At 36.6% G+C, this 17,827-nt stretch overlaps 1 protein-coding gene across 1 annotated transcript; it reads left to right on the forward strand.

Annotated features, from left to right (window-relative positions):
* Nucleotides 1-841: 841 nt before the first annotated feature.
* On the forward strand, nt 842-17,218 carry LOC306868984 (LIM domain-containing protein 2-like). Its single transcript, XM_079415500.1, has 4 exons — nt 842-1,229; nt 12,732-12,776; nt 13,193-13,329; nt 13,848-17,218. The coding sequence occupies exons 1-4, from the start codon at nt 1,227-1,229 to the stop codon at nt 14,005-14,007; spliced, it is 345 nt and encodes a 114-aa protein (XP_079271626.1). The 5' UTR covers nt 842-1,226; the 3' UTR covers nt 14,008-17,218.
* Nucleotides 17,219-17,827: the final 609 nt, after the last annotated feature.

A 17,827-nucleotide genomic window follows, 5' to 3' on the forward strand; every position in this document is an offset into this window, starting at 1 on the left:
TCTTTCCGAGTGGTCCTTGGCTTACTCTTCTGATTAACCTTCTGACTCCCTGATCAGAAATCTTTTTTCAAGGAGCTCCTTTGCGTGGCAGGTTGATGGTGGAGTTTTATTCTTTCCACTTGCGTATAATGGACCCAATGGTGCTTACAGGAACATTTAAGAGTTGTGAAATCCGTCTGTAACCACTACCATTTTTATGCAGCACAACAATCTTGTTGCGAAGGTCTTTTCCTCCATCATGAGATGTTTGTATACTTGCATTCAGAGGTGGGTAAGGCTTTTTCTAACTGATTAACCTGCAATAACCTGGCTGATTCTAATTTGCACAAATAGGAGTTTGAACTAATTAGTGAAATCAGCTGTTGTGTGGCCTTGGTGTACTGCTTTTTCTTTGTGTGTTAAATACTTTTTTCTTCTCCTATTTCACTTCATTAAATATAACTTTATGGATTATAATATTTAATATTTTTTCTCTGTGTAGATTTCTTGAGTTAATACCAACATCTGGTCAAAATTTAATGTGAATTGCTGCACTGGAAATGTGTTTAATAAAATATTTGTTCAAGTGTTGAATACTTATTTCTCCCACTGGAGTGCTGCAAAGAAGAAAAGAAATACAGGCCATACTGGAACGACATGCCGGTCGGTGAGTATAAAATCAAAGTATTCAATGGTCTTTGGTAAAATATTCCATCAATAACGATTGCGTTGTAGAGATGTCAGTAAAAGCTAAATCATATACATTACGATGTCGATGGCTAAAAACGAATTAGCCCGGATGCTTCTTACTTACCTCACATATTAGTCACTAATGACTGAATAAAGACAGCGGGAAAGAAACAGAGGCGAGGAATTAGGAATCCATGAGGTAATATGGCTATTTCTCGCAAGAGTCTCCTCAGAAAATGTACCTAAAGGCGGGAGGAGAGCGCGAGGACGCGGCACGAGCTTCGTCCAATCGCGTGCGACATCCTGCTGAATAAAAAAAGGCGTGATGAAGAGAGAGAGCGTCCGTTGAAAAGAGAGGTGGGGGAAAGCACGTCAAGCTCTGTGGACGGCTCGAATGATCACAGCGTGTGCTGCTGGTACGTTTCATTTAAACTCAGTCGGAGAAGTTAATCGTTTATTCCAGCGGAAGAAACGAATGAGATTTCAACCGAGTGGACCGGACAGGGCAGCAGATCTCTCATCACCTTTCTCTTCAGCAGACTGATAAGGAGACCCAGATGGTGAGTTTCTCTGCAGCCAGTGAACCCAGCGACCCCCTCGTCGTCTATTGTGGTGAGGTGCAGTCCGCTAGCTAGAGAGCTATCAAGAGCTAACTGTGGGGTACTGGACTCAGACTTACTAGTGTTGCAGTGATCCATCAAATCGGATGATTTGCTTATTGTAGAGCTGTATTTATGTGAGCTTTAAGATTGGATACAGAATATGAATACTAATCAGACCTATGTTGTGGGAGGCTAGGTCTCCGGGTCCAAGGCTGTCATGTGTGCCTTCTTGAGGATGCGGGTTTCCAGATGAATTTAGACCGAAAACAAAGCCTTCTGGTTTTGACACCTGGTTTTCGTCGACCCAGTTTAGTTCACGGAAAGCTGGACCGGTAAACTTAGACGTTTTTTTTTTAAATAAATTTTTCGTACTTCCTCCCAGTGTAACCGAGCATGTTTGCCGTTATATGATGCTTCATTACATAAAATTGCGTAGCCCAGCCTGTCTGTGTCTAATGCATCTTTTCTCCTGTCTGAGGAGAGGTTTATTCATCATTTGGCAGACACGTTTATCCAAAGTGACTTGTAGTGTATTCAGGTTTCACATCCTGTTTGTGACATTATTAATTGAGATGTTGACATTCATTACGTTACTCAACCCAAATGTACCCTAAACTCTAGGCTGCTTTCATATAGACAAACATCCTTTCTTTTTGTCGTTGTATAATGGAAAACAGTGACTAGGCACAGGTTTTATGTGGAAATTTATGTAAATGCTTTTTACATGGGAATCTCAGCCTAATGCTGTCATGGTAACATGTTTGTTTAACTCCTGCCCAGCATTAGCTGGCTGAAACCATATATGCACACAATAATAATGGGAACAAATGTATATTGGCCAGTTTTGGATGGTTATTTTGATGATGCAAGAAATATCACACTGATTCTGTAGTAGACCTGAAACTGCAGGTAATCACAGTTGAGATGATATTTATTATTACAACATGAAAGCAAGTTCTAATAGCCTGAATATTATTGAGCATCTTTAATTTGCCAGTTATTTTGTACAACGAAAATAGTTCTAAAATTACAATTAAGTTTTGCATGTTCCTGGTTTGGGATAGCGTATGTGTGGACTTCAGCGACAGGGAATTTCTCACTATCCACACATTGAGAAAAAAAAACAAACAAAACAAAAAAAATACGCAAAAAGCTTGTGTGTGAGAATATGTAGATGCTTTGAGTTCCACTTTGAAAAACTTGCCCCAATTCCATTCTGCATACTCCAGAGTGAAACATCACAATTTTACGGTAAATATCACTACTGAATTATATTTGTGGAACTGTTGTATGATGATTTATTTTTAGCAATTCTACTCAACCACTAAAGCTTAAATGTGTGTATCTATGGTCTTTAAAGCTCCCATTTCTTTCGGGCTGTTCGTTGCTGTCATTAGTGATAGTGGCACTTTGTTTTGGCGGTTAGGGATCACCATCTGCCAGTGGATTGTCTGATCAAACATATGTACTTTCTCAGTTAAATTGGCTCCATTGGGCAATCAGCAGCACAAGGAAAATTCCTGTTTTACAAATGATGTGCTTGAGAGATTGCGAATGCTCAAGCAAATGGTACAAATAAACTTGAATGTGATCTCTTTCAGAGTGTTGCTTTTTAATGATGGCTTCTTTCATTAGAGGTGTCAATCTCTGTTGTACGCTGAAGTTAAGAGCAGACGGCAGAGGCCCTCGGGTTTTCAGATGAAACTAAGCCCTGAAGATTGTATACACAGATTATTCATGTGGAGATGACAGCCTGCGGCGTCAACTGTCCAGTTGTCAGAAACGAACGTGGAGGGATGTCATTCCGGGTGTTTCAAAACATTGTAACTTATTTGGGAGGCCCCAAGAATAGTGGATGTTTTTTTTCTAATTCTCATCTTAAGAATATAAAATAATTTAATGACCACCTAGGTGTGTTTATTCATTCAAGTTTGTTCAAGTCTACCATCAAATGCAGTGTTTTCTTTTGTACAGTGTTTTTGCATGCTGTGCGTCAGTGATGTTCCTGTTTGAGCTGAATGTCACACACCGAGGTTCTAGTCCATGGTCTACTCTTAGTCTCTTGACTATTCTTAGATCTCCATACTAATGAAATTATGCCAACAAGGACTCTGGGACAGCCTCTGCAGAGTGATAATGGAACCCTTTTTTTCCTTGCAAAAACGGTCTCCTTATATGGAGAAAGAGAAGAAATTAGGCTTGCTCCATAGGCCTAAATAGAACTTTCCACTGAGTGACTAGCTGTAGTCGATGCAGTGGTTATCTGTGGTGTTCCAGCAGTCTGTCTGTGACTTCAAGATTGGTTCATATATGTATTTGTGATGTATTATGTACTTTTTATTATGTTAATGCAGGTGTTTTGGGTGTTAAGTATGTTTGGCCTGTCAAGCCCTTACCGGCATTGAGTTTAACCCAATTTGAGACATATTGAACACTTCTAATCTTCATATAGGGGCTCTTTTGTTGCAGATTTTGTGTGTGTGTGTGTGTGTGCTAAAATGGTTTTCCTATCTGTGAAATGTCCTGTGAAAGGGCAAAGGAGAAGAGGTTTGCCATCTCTACCATGTTTGTCAAATTCCATTGAAAAGAGCAATGTCTCTTGGCAGTTCTTCTGTGTATGCTTTGATTTCTGATCGCAAAATGCACTCCCTTCCTTGTGATAAGATCACGGTATGCTAGATGCTGATGGCTTTTTGTGAAGTACCACGAAGTGCCTAGATCAAGTTTCGAACTGTCTGAACATGTTTGATAGGATTCAAAAAAGGGATGTGTCCTAGCAGTACCGTTCTAAGTAAAGATCCAGTGGTTTTCTGCTCATTTTTGCAAGCGTTTTGTGAAGTGTAGCAAACATAAACTGAAGTTACAGAAAATGGGGGGAGATTCGTTTTAAAACGTGTTTGAAAATAATTATTTTTGCAGTTGTGTTCTAGTGGCGCCACTTCGGTGAAATTTTACACCATGCCCTTTCTCTTGGTCAAAGGTATACTCTGGAGTCAAATGAAACATTAGACTGTTCCTCTGCAACCCTGCCCACAAGCCTTCTCTTTAAAACATCCTGTACCGTCCTCTTCAGATTTTTTTTCTGCCTAAACACATTTACAGTTTCACATCCGTGTGTAAACTCCAGCATCAGCTTCTGTCTGCAGCTCAACGCATTTCACGTTCTTCTTTAGAAGTGTTTAAACATTAGCATTTTCTGCATCCTCATGCAAATACTTTCACGCAATCATTCTTTCCGACACAGGGTGATTCAGCACGAATTCAGTCAGCTCTGACTTATGAAAATGAGCACTATAATGATTGGAAAAGCACTTAGGTCTAACGATGGCACGAAACAAAACATGAGGTAAAAATAAGCCAAACTGAAGCTTTCATTTAAAACATATACAACCGTCATATATCTAGATACAAGAGTAATTGGTAGCAATGCTTTGAGTATTTGCTTTCTGTTGTATATCTCCTGTGAGTTATTTATCTAAACCGAAAGTAAGCAATGCATTGCAGTGGAGAAATACACCAAATAATGGAATCTTTTGGAAAATTACTTATTGATTGGCACTAGTGGAGGACGACTAACCCTAATGTGTCAACTGGTAAATGAATGTATGCGTTTTGCTGCCTGAAGGCTCATTTTGGTTTTCTACTTACAGGGAGATCAATCATAGCTTGAGTTTTGCAAAAATGTGCCTTCCAGCGTCTTTTAAAACATTGCTTCTCATTCATGGAGCCCAGCCAGACTCCCTCAGGGTTTCTGCATGAACATCTTATCTGTGTTGCCAGGAATCTTGACAAAAGGAGTTTTGTCTTCTAAATCTGACTCATTTCTCTTGTTCTTTAAGAATTATTAGCTCGGCAGATTGTGGCAAAGGGGACGTCAGCCAAATCATTCACTCCATGTCTAGGTTGGCCTGTTTTTACCTAATATTCCAGAGGATCCATCCACAAGTGGTCGCCCAAAACAGATTGCCGTTTACACCCATTATTAACTGTTGTCTAAAATGCATGGCACTGCACGTTGAGCCAGATACTCTGTGGGCAATTTGCAGTGGTACCACAAATGTAATGGTTCTGTCTGTGCATTCCAGATCACAAGATGCATTAGACACAAGGTGAACAGGGGTTGCGTGGGTTGATGACCACATGATGGTTGTTGCCTCCTCAGTCCACTGAACTCCTGCTTATTCCCCTGGCTGTCTGGACCCATGGGGAGCAGCTGATGGGATTTTGTCCAGCTAATGAGATTAAAAGAGCGTCTGCAGTCCAGTACTACAGAGGAAGAGTGTAATGGAGAGTGAATGTTGTGTGTGCTCAGTGTGTGGCTGTGGGAGAGCGTAAAATGCTGACCTTTGGTAATGGTAGGCATCACAAATCTGTCAGTGTCTGAGAGGGGAGCAAAGGTTCAAATATGTATACATATTAGCCTGGGTCACTGAATGGCCCACAGCCCATCTGGTTGGCTGTAAAAATTTGGGTTGATGTTTAGCTTGCCCTGTCTTGCACTCTCTCTACCTCACTTTCTTTTGTTCTGTGTAGTCTAGGGATGCACGATATTGGAATTCTGCCGATATTCGATATGCCGATATTTTTCAACTCATCTTGGCCGATATCGATACCGATATATTTCCTTTTGTTTGGAAACAACACCAAGTCTCTCCTGTGCAGAAATTTTAAGCAAAATATTATTAATTTTGGTTAGTTTTTAACAAGAACTTATTTATTAGAATTAAATAAAAAATAATAAAGGTTTTTTAACAGTACATTGAAGCTTTGAAAATAAATATAAATCAGCTATATCAATCGCTGCATTTTTTTTCCCCCAGAAAGATGCAGTGTTAACCCTAATATTTTATTTTAAGATTTAACATTTGTAGATGGTCTAAAACAAAAGTTGTAAAAATTCTGAAAATCTTTTAGAGCTCATGATTCGTTTAAAAAATAAAACGTTACACATTAATGAATAAATCATTATATATAGAATTATTTAATTTACAAGTGTCATGTTTGTGGTTTTTTTTTTTTTTTTTTCATGTAAGCTATAGCTTCTGACCATTAAATCAAAACATACTTATTTAATTACATCAATGACTGCTTTATTTAATCAGAAACACAGTCTAAATGTTATTTGTGTAGGCTATTTTACTTTTAATTTAATTAGAAGTAGGCCAACAGTGCCCTCTACAGATTAAAACTCGTTACCGAACGGTCATTAGGACCTGGGGGAGGCTGTCACTGCTGCCCCTGCTTGTGCTATAACTGTTTACTCTATCCCACACCGAACGCGTCATTCTGTACATGCCTTCACACTAGGGATGCACCGATCCACATTTTTTCACTTCCGATCCGATTCCGATACCTGAATTTGGATATCTGCCGATACCGATACTATTCCGATACCAGAGCTCTATTTGCTTTAATATCACTATGATTATTATCATTATTGTTGATTTTATGAGGCTGTAATAAACTTCTCTACAAGCAAGTCTATGTATGTCCCAAAAAGCAACTTGAGGTAAGTATGAGGTTAGAAAACGGCAGAAATCCCATCCTGAAAACAAATATGCAACTTTAAGGGTTTAAATGGATATTTATTTAAATTTCAAGACAGGATTACTAGATACTAGTGCAATATACACCATCAAAGAAACAAACCCTGTCATATGAATTAAACATCACAGATATAAATCACCACTAGGCAGCAACACAGTTTTAAAGTGTCAAACATGAAATAAAAGGTTAAACTTCCATACAACCACTCTCCAAATAATACAAAGGGCTGCTTCATCCGATCAACACAAATTAAGTACACTGACTCTTGTAGCATAAAAAAAGGTTTTCAAATATCAAATATTTGAAATAAAAAATAAATATTCACACTATCAATAGAACAATGTGCATCTGATCAACATAAATTCAGTAAATTCTTGCTTGTGTAGCAGCAACAAAATAAGGTTTTCAAATGTTAAACATTTTGAATAAAAGTGCAATAAGTGTACTGTAAACATCTTACACAAACACTATCAATAAGAGTGTGCATCTGAACGGCACAATTCAAGCATGGGAGGTTTGGCATTGAAGGTGACCTGGATAAGCTTAACCCCAGAGTCTGTGTAACTATTCTTGAAAATAAAATAAAAAGTCAAATGACTGAGGGAGTGACATGGTTTTCAACAAATCTCACTTAAACATTGGCAGGTTCTTTTTGAGGAACCAGACCATTATCTATATTTAATGAATAATAAAGATAATGAATTTCAAACGAAAGTGACTGACCAACGCAGCCGGCTGGGGCTGGTTGCCAGGCTGCAGGATGACTCAACCTCGCTCCACGGACAGTTTTTTATGTTTTATCAGACAATAACTATTTAAGACTTTGCTTCAGTATAATTTTCGGGACAATTAGAGCGGGATTCGGAATTCGGGACAGCAGCTTAGATTTCGGAACTGTCCCGAATTTTTCGGGACGTCTGGTCACCCTAGCTGGAAGTTTACTTTGCTTTTTGAATGATTCCAGAAGTGATTCTTGGCGGCTCTTCTCTTCTTTCTCCCCCCTGGTTAAAAAGTCCTCGTGCTCTCTCGAGTGGTGCTTTTTCAGGTGTTTAATTACATTTGTAGTGTTGAACGTCGCGGCGGAGGTAACCTCTTGGAACAACGGCTTTGCAAACATTGCACGTTGCTGTCTTACTTTGCGGCGTTTCGACCGTAAAATATTTCCACACAGCGGACATGTTGTATGGCGCTCAATGCTTAAACTGCTACCTGCAAACTGCAGAGGATTTCCTGAAAGGAGGCGTGTCATCTCTCTCAGTGTCTCATTGGAGCACAGACACGTCACCTAGCCCACGTCACAGACACGTCATTTCAGCAGACAGCATTGTAGACATAACTCTGGATCGGTTTTGTGCGTTGATATTGTTGAAGTGTGTTCTTTCACTATTTTAATATTTTTGTTATTCGTACTAATTATTGTTGTGTTTTTAGTTTATTATTTTACATTGTAAACTGAATGTTCAAATAAAGCATTTAAAAAAAAAAAAAAAAAAAAAAAAAACATAACTCTGGATCGGACATTTCTCCTGGTTGGATCGGAAATTTCCGATCCGTTAATTAAGCTGGTATCGGAACCCGATACCGATACTGGATCGGATCGGCCCCATCCCTACTTCACACATTAAATGCAGCGATCCAAAACAGTCAATCTATTCATCATTCAGACAAAACTTTGCTTCAAGAATGAGCCACATTGCTGACGTGATCTAATCGCTAGCACACCCTGAGCACATGCGAGTTAACCCCTTCCCCTTATCGGCAAGACATATCGGCATAATTTTGCATGTCAGGCCGATGCCGATATTTACATTTAAAGTCATTATCGGCCGATTTCGATATCAGTCCGATAATATCGTGCATCCCTAGTGTAGTCTGAACTTTTAGCATTTGAAAGGAGCACAAGGTTTTCTGACATCGGCTCTAATGTCACTTATCAGAAAAAAAATTGTCGTCATTCAGAATTTAAAAAGTGGATTTTTCCATTTCTAAAAGTTCTGGAAGTTGTTGTAACTTCTGTGACTTAACTGTTGTGATGGCCAGTTATCTCAAACTTGATGTATTATTATTATTATTATTATTATTATTATTATTATTATTATTATTATTAATGTAATTTTTAAAAATATTTATTTTAATGTTGTAATTGGCAATTATCTTAAATGTTGTTATTTAAAATATTGTTCAAATGTATTTTTTACTTTTTCTTTGAAGATTTGTATCTTCATTGTGCTTCATATCATGCATAAAAATACTCATCTGTGGTAAAATCACTCATGCACAGTGCCATGTTTGAGGTGCAACAGTTTTTTCTTTAATTATTATATGGCTGTATCTAAAATGCCTTTTAACAGTATTAACAGGCCCTGAAAAAAATATTTAAAACACTGCGACATTGTTAGATTCCACACTTTAATGATCACTTTATATTTAATGGCCTGATTGTATTTCTTTTCTTGTGACATTCACATGCAAGGTAGTGTTTTTGAAACAAGGTTGAACTTTAAAGAGAACATGGTGTTTTTTTTTTTTTCTGAGAGTGTCATTGTGAAACCCAGAAGAGCTGGTAATGTGAACTCGAATGCAGTGATCTTCAGGGTCTTATGACTGCATATGGCATATATACAGCACTAAAGCTGTCTCAGTGTGCATGTCATCTGATGACTGATTTTTGAGGGTCTCTAGGGAGGGCGAATTGGACCTCATCATCATAAAGTGCATCGCATCAGAGCAGAGCACAGGAAGAAGATGTGTTATCACTCCTTCCTGCCACAGTGCAGAGGGTTGGGCAGCAGTGCTATCTGCATGTGTGTGTTGAGAGAGTGTGTTTTTCTTCGTCTTATGTACAAATAAGGCAAAAAGGGACAGACGGCACAAGCTGAGATAGTACCCGGCTCCATTGCTTTGTGTGCTTCTGTTGTGTGTGTATTAATGCGCTCACACATCTCTAATCCCGTTTTTGCCACCATTTCAACTGTGATTGACCCAAGCATCTTTGCTTTGGATGTAATCGTTTGTGGCATCATTTTATTGCACTTTTGCTAACTAGAAGACAGAAAGTGTCTAAAACGTATTTTTTGTAGTAGTAGAAATATTAGGAATAGAATTGTAAGGCTCCTTTTCCACAGTTTCTTTAAATGTAAATGGTGTTTTTGATATTCATGCTAAATGCACACAATGTACATTTCTCTGGCAATGGCTCTGAAACAAACGTGTTACACAAACTCTCTGAAACAGGAAGTGGGCTGAGGGTTGTCTTGCACTCAGGGTGTGTTGTGACTTTATCAGATAAAGCTTAATCATGTTGGCTTCTCGTTTTACTGCATAGCATTGGGTAATACATAGTAAATGGCTCTTTCTTTATTGACCAGGGGATGACTACATTGTACAATAAAACACTTCACAAGCTGATGCAGACACACATTATACTTCCTTTTGCAACACTTTGAAATGTCTATGCAAATGCAGAACAGTTACTTTTTATTCCGTTTTCAAAAATTTTCACACCATGGAATGAAAACAAAAATGTTGGTGGTGTGTGTTTGAAAGAATTTAAAAGTTCTTAATTAAATAATTAAACTTACTGCACTTTATTATTCTTCTAGTTAATTATTCTATTGCAGTTAACGAATCACAAAATAGCTTGATTTCACATTGAAAAATTAGATGGTTAATCCTAAGCAAATGATTAAGGAAAATATTTGGTGATTCAGGAGGATTTGTAAGGTAAATAATTTATAAATCTACACAAACACAGGAGAATACATCGTGATTTCAAAATAAAAGCTCAAAGACTCACTCTGAGTTTACACGGTTTGTCCACATATTAATTTAATTACAGCGACTATAGCATTTCTGTCCTAAAGAAATGGACGAATATTAAAGATTAAGTGGACATTTGAATTAAATGCTGCTTGGTCAATATTAAACAGTAATGTGTAAAAACAGCCTTTGTTGTAATGCGTAATCTACATTAGCTCTATTGTTTATAATACATTATGCATTTTAAGTTTTGTTCAATAAAACCATACGATTTCTTGCTTTTGATATTTTATTTGAACTAATTATTATTGCATCATTGCTATTATATATGTACTTTAAGTCATTTTAAAAGCTATTCACTTAAATCCATTTTTATTACTACAAAAAAAATTATAATTATAGGGCCCTATGAAATCCGTTTTATTTCCAAATTCAGTTTTATTTAATTTTTTTTTTTATATCAAAAAGCCTGTCTAATTAATTGAGTTTTACAGTTTGTTTACACCAAATTCTGTTTTCCATTATTTTCTGGATTCCATTTTAATTGTTCCATTAAATTTTAATAATAAAAGGCATCTCCAATTAATTGATTTTATATTAAACAAAGTATTTTTCAGAAATACTGCACATTTACATTTTTCAACTTAAATTCTGATGAATAATATTTTTGGTAAATACTCCTTAAAGTGTGTTTTGATGATAATTTCTATTATTAGTAGACTAGAACACATGGATATGTTGTCATTCTCACACTATAATACTGAACTTTGATTTCAGTGATTTGGACTGAGATGGACACTTGCTTCTTGCACTCTGTTGCACTTTACTTTTGCTTTAAAAAAGGATTTCATAGAAACTTGGATTTTATTTGGTTTAATAAAATATTCTTAAGTAAAATTGTTTTTTTTTTTTTTTTGTGGGAAATTAATCGTTTAGATAGATTAATTGAAATAAAAATAGTCGTTAGTGGCAGCCCTAGTTAAATGTAAGTGCAGTTATTTGCTGTATATAGTACAGAAACTTACTGTTAAACAATTAACAGGATTGTAGCATTTTTGCAGTCTTTTACTGTTAAAATCACAATCTTTTTTTTTTTGCTGATAACATTCTTGTCTGATTCTGTTTTTAAGCAAATATTATCATGTTGAGGCTGAGAGCTTGTAATCTCATTTCCGGTCTTTGATAGTATGTGAGTGAGAGCATGAAGTCCCTCTCGTTAATGGCTGTAATTTGTGAAAAGTGGTGTTATTGAATGTCTGATGTGATATAATGGTCATTACTGATACTTGCGCTGCCTGTCTGAGCCAAGCAAATAAACTTTTCCCTATTTTTATTTATGAATGTTTTTTTTTTTTTTTTTAAGAGATGCAACAACAGTGGGCATGAGTGTGAGCCGTTATACCAGCAGATCTGTGTGCGATTTAAGCTCTAGATTTCCACGAAAGAGACAAGTATAGATGCTGTAGTGGAGGTGGAGATCTGCTCTTGGCTTTCTGACAGACCTGAGCAGTTACATAAAAACCTGTCAGCTCAGCAGATGACTCTTATACTGCACTGCATTAAAAACATTTTAGACTCTCTGTGGGTCTGTTTTCAGAAACCTCTGTTGCTGCTTCAGTGTTGTGCAGGTGTGTCCCAAACCTGGACCCTGTCATTAGCATTTTGTCTGAAATCTTTCGTAAACACTTGGTTCTTAAGTTTCCAATCTCTCCTGTGCGTAATATGGTGGCCTGTTCAGGTTGGCAGCTGTTTCGAATATTTGGTGCAGAGTTGACCGTGGGACATGGCTTCTGTTATGTAATGTCATATTTTAGCTGTAGACCGGCTGAAACCGAAAGAATGTGTGAGCAGGGTCTTTATTTCAAAGGGTGATCCAGTTTGAAACGCTCACCGGGCTTAGGCTTCGTTGATCCCTTTCATGCATTTGTGTGTGTAGGTACACAGACAAAAGGTGCTTGTAAGAGCATATGGCCAGATGGAGGGATATAGGAGGTACTGCAGGAACATTTTTGGAGTGTGTCAGGTTCAAAGAACAGTGGTGATGGTGGATGGATGACGGTGGGATTATGCTGTGGTGTTCACGAGGCTCTGTTGCTATGAGTAACCTGTCTTAGGACCACTGGCTTCATTTTCTTTTTTTGGTTTTGTTTCCAGGACAACAGGAACGCGTCTGATGACAAGCCCGTTCAGCGTTCTAAGGTACATCTCTTTATGTTCACATCCTTCTTGTCTTTTCTTATTTTTTTTTCAACCATACCCAGCACTCCCTCTGGTACTAGTTTTATGAAGTAACGCAATCTGTTTTGTTCCTCCATGGGGTTGTGAACATGATTTATTATCTTTATACATATTTTATAATACATTTCATAAGTAAAAGATGAAATGCATTTTAATAATGCATTAAGTTGAAAATATGTAATGGTATTAGATTTTGTTACTTATCTAGAATATGACTAAGATTTGTACTAAGGATAGATGCTTATAAGGAAAAATAAAGCTTCAAAACTAATTAAAGTACTTTAATATAAGTATTTATGTCTTATTCTGAAGTCATTGTTATATTTTGATCCGCTCTTTGATTGAAAACCAATGTCTTTGCTTGCGTTTCCCACCAGTCTTTCAGTTTCAAGACACCGAAAGAGACGTGTGCATCATGTGAGAAAACCGTGTATCCGATGGAGAGATTGGTGGCCAACAACCTCATCTTCCACACCACATGCTTCTGCTGCAAGCATTGCAACACCAAACTCAGGTTAGTCACTTCCTCCCCAGCACAGCCTGAGAAAACACCAAAAACTAGAGCAGTGAAACATGGGTTGTAAACTGAAAGAAGTCTTCTTTTGTGAGAAATCCTTTTGCTCACCAAGAGTGAATGTATCTGATCAAAAATACAGTGCAAGCAGTAATATTGTGGAATATTATTATAATTCAAAATAATTGTTTTCTATTTGAATATATTTTAAAAAGCAATTTATTCCTGTGATGCAAAGCTGAATTCTCAGCAGCCATTGCTCCAGTCTTCAGCGTCACATGATCCTACAGAAATCATTCTGATTTGCTGATTTGAGGAAAATTATATTATTTTATTTTTTTTCTCAGGGTGCTCTGATTAATAGAAAGCTCAAAAGAACAGCATTTATTTGGATCAGTAAAGACGTTTGTAATGTTATGTATAAAAAAAAAAGCTTCCATCACTTGATTTGTCAATTTAATGCGGTGACATGTATTATTTTTTTATGTATTTCTAATGTTATCTCTTGGCTTCTGCAGTCTGGGGTCCTATGCAGCGCTTCAGGGGGAGTTCTACTGCAAACCACACTTCCAGCAGCTCTTCAAGAGTAAAGGGAACTACGACGAGGGCTTCGGGCGCAAGCAGCACAAGGAGCTCTGGGCCTCCAAGGATGCAGAGAGCATCACCAAGACACCATAATCCTCAGTGATTTCCAAAGCACCTTTCCCCTCCCTAGCCAATGATGATGACCCTTTATATACTCTGCCCACATCAATACACACATGCTTCCACACAAACACACACTCATTTCAAGCACACAAGCAGTTGATCCAGGATTCTCATGATATCACAACACAATCAAAGATATACCACAATGTGATAGGGTGGATTAGCTTCCCTTTTGTTTGTTTATTTAATTTTTTGTCCTCCCAGCCTTTCTTCTCTGCGTAGTTTTAATTTTTAGTTAGCTTTAGAAAGTGTTATTTTGTGTTTGAATTATTATTTTGTTTTTGTAGTGTTGTGGAGTTAACAGTTAGTTGATTGTGAACAAACTCTTTGTGTCCCTATAGGTAGGATGATTCACTTATTAGCGTCATTACGGTCCTGTTTGGCAGTACTAGTATCAGTTGTTTTTCTGTTGTGAAAGGTTTCAAGATGGTTTAGATTATACACTCAGGTAAAGATTCTGGGGTGTTGCATCAAGATTATTCAGCAATCTTTTATGTACAAAGTGAACTTGAATGTTTTGTTTTAGAATTGATATATGTCCCTCACTTCAGTTACAGCAATCTGTACTGTTTTCAAACTAAATGGTTTAACAGTGTTCCTTAAAATGGGAAAACTGTCTTTTTTTTTTTTTTTTTTTTTTTTTTAATTGTCTGCTTTGCTGGCGCAGGGTATTTTATCTGTGAATCTACAGGCTACACTGTACTGTAAAGAACTCACTTGAGTTTACATCCCCCTTACTTTTCATTCTTTTTCATCCTCGTCTTATCATCTTTTGACATTAAGAATTGGTATTTGACAGATCCTGTCAAATCTGTGATCCAATCAGACAATATCATTCTTATAGCCTGAGTGTCTTTTACCAAATGTAGCTGTAAACACAATATTTGCTCAGATAATATTTACTGAATATGTACCACTCTAAAATGAATTTGATTACAAATTGAGAATTACACTTGCTGAAACTTAGTCGCAGTCTTATATCAGCCATTTCTGGCGCCCTCTAGTGTTTTGGGGGATATCCCTTATCTAGTGATAACTATGCTCATTTTATCAAACATAAATATTCCTTGTATATCTCATTTTAGTCAACATCTGAGTGTTTTTCAGCAGACTGCACATCATATTTTTTTATATATTGTTGCTCAGTGATTTCTTGTAAAGGCATTTGTACATAAGTACCTCTAAACTGAGTGAATGTACCGTGATGCACTGTACTGTACTTATGCCTTGCTGCATGGGACCAAGCTTGTACAACAAAATTAAGAGATTCACAGGGAACTAGGTCTTAGAGGAAATTCCATTTATGATGCTTTGCACCATTGCCTCCCCACTCCACCACTTCCTGTCATTGCATAGTTTTTGGCTGTTTCCTGTAGGCTTCTCTGTGATGAGGTTTTGTGGGACTTTGAGCACATGCGTAACCGTGTGGCTCGGAAGCATTGCTCAGGAATACGGATGGGTCTCAATGATCCAGCAGTGTCACCCCTAGTGTTCGTTGTTAAAAGCTGTTGTTCACTAAATTAATCATTTTTACACTCTAAATCAACAAGCAATTGGAGGTTGAGCAGGAAGGGGGTGCTGTACATCTAAATGAACACTTCCATCCCAGGTTTATATGCACATGTCAGCATGAAACTGTGACTTGTGAATTGTCACTGTGGCCATAAGCTGTGACCTCTCCAGAGGTTCATGTATTTGTGTACAAACCTCATTAATGCCATCATGTTTCTTTTAATGAATGAAACTCCTCTATGTTTTAATACTGTTGCTTTTTTGGTTTTCTAGTGTAACACGGTAAAGCTGTTCTGATAAGCCTGTATTTGTTAAATGCCATAAGGAAGTGGTCTGTAGATAGTTTTGCCTTTTAGTTTTAGGCCCATGATAATGGCATGTTGTGTTTGCAAATGTCTCATCTGCCTTGCAGTGCAATGGCCTTTTGCCTGTACGTTTGAGGAGATTCTCCACTTAGACTTGCTAAGCCATTGAAAATCATCCAAACATTTTCAACAACTTGAACACCACAAAAGACCCAGTGTGTGTATATATTTAAGATGACTGTGAAATTGAAATGCATTGCGAGGTTTAGATGAATTATCGAAAGCTCCTGGCATGAACGGAAGTAATATTTTCATATTAAGCCTTATCATTTTAGTTGCTTTTTTTGCGTTGAATCATTTTTAAGAACACATTGTTTTCAGCTTCTTAAAATCATCATCTTTTTAAAATGTCATAACTTTCTAACTCGCTCTCTGTAAATGATTTGGTCTTCATTCCAATGCATTTTCGTTTCTGTCCAAATGTGCTTTTAATTTTGGAAAACTTTTCACAGACACAAATCACTGTTTGCGTCGATTGTTAGTTGTGTTTGCACGCAGTGCACCTAGGTACAAATGACACAATATCCTGCAAACACTCACTTTCTTTTATAAACTACAGAACAAACAGGAAAAGGTACACTCTTTCTTCTTTTCTGATGGATTTGTAGTTCTTGAAATGTGTGAGTGTCTTTAGTAAATGCATGGATATTGAAGGTTGCAAAAGATTATTTTTAAATGCTGTTTACTCTGTCCGCATGCGTTGAGTGAGACGAGATAAATGTACGCAAAGTGTATTACTCTATATCTAAAACTTGATCAGTGGAACAAGGTGGCCTTAAAGCAGAAGGAGGTCTTGGCTCTTTACTTGTCTGTTTTGTCCCCCATCAGGTTTATTTTTGTCTAAGTACTTTTATCAGCCCTCCAGTTCAACTGCTATAGAGAATTTATAATAAAATGTGATTTAGCTTTTTTTTTTTTTTTTTTTTTTTTCACTTCCCACAGTCTTGTTTCATTTTTTTTTTTTTTTTTTTTTTCTCTCTCATTTGTTTTTGTACACACTTTTGGAGAAAATCAATAAACGATATGCCGGTGTTGATCAACCCTTAGTTTGTATGTTTTCTTATAGTGAAGAAAATTAAATATTAACTCAAAATATGAAAGTAAACTTTATTTTAGCTACTTGCCAAGGTAAAATTTCTTATTTTAATTTTTTGATAATTGATGTACTACACTAAAAGTGAAATAAAAATGAACAAATAAGGACGTTTAGAAAAAAAAAAAACGAATAAAAATTACAAACACGGACAACAAACTTTTATGAAAAACAATTCTCAATGGTAATTCTTAAAGTGATTATAATTCTTAAAAAAAAAAAAGAATCATTACAATGACTAAAATATATTCTTTAAAATAAAGACCGTAGCAAACAACAGATTTTCAGCACTTCCATTTGTAATGTCTATTTACAAGTATCACAAATATTGTAAATAAATACTGGTCCCAGATACAAGTCCAAAAACAAATTACACGAAGAAATATTTACTGTGAAGGGTTCTGGTGTGCATATGTTAAATGAATCACATTATTCATCTCTACGGAACGGTATTTTTTTAGTTTTTATTGAAAATCAAAAAAGGTACAAACATAACAGGCGTTAAGTGAACAAAAGTAAGAAATATCAAAATACACAGTTGCAAATACAACAGGCAGACACAACTATAAGTTACATTGCATGGCAGTGGTTAAATCTGAATTAAATTAAATATTTAAAAATATATAATAATGCATGCACATAATTTTGCAGGTTTTAAGATACTATGAGTCACTAAACTCATTGAAAAAAATGAGATCATGTAATAGCCTTATTACTAAGTGTAAGTTCATTTATGAAGTGAGGGAAAGGGGTGGTTTTCAAAAATCTACACTTGTGAATAAAACACTTTGCACAACAAAGAAGGTTGTCAATCAAGTAG

This window comes from Barbus barbus, assembly GCF_936440315.1.
Source record: "Barbus barbus genome assembly, chromosome: 4".
NCBI lineage: Eukaryota > Metazoa > Chordata > Actinopteri > Cypriniformes > Cyprinidae > Barbus > Barbus barbus.

Coding starts and splice junctions, on each gene's coding strand:
- LOC306868984 (XM_079415500.1), top strand. Junction 12,777..13,192: donor AGCCCGTTCAGCGTTCTAAG/GTACATCTCTTT, acceptor GTTTCCCACCAG/TCTTTCAGTTTCAAGACACC. Junction 13,330..13,847: donor CATTGCAACACCAAACTCAG/GTTAGTCACTTC, acceptor TGGCTTCTGCAG/TCTGGGGTCCTATGCAGCGC.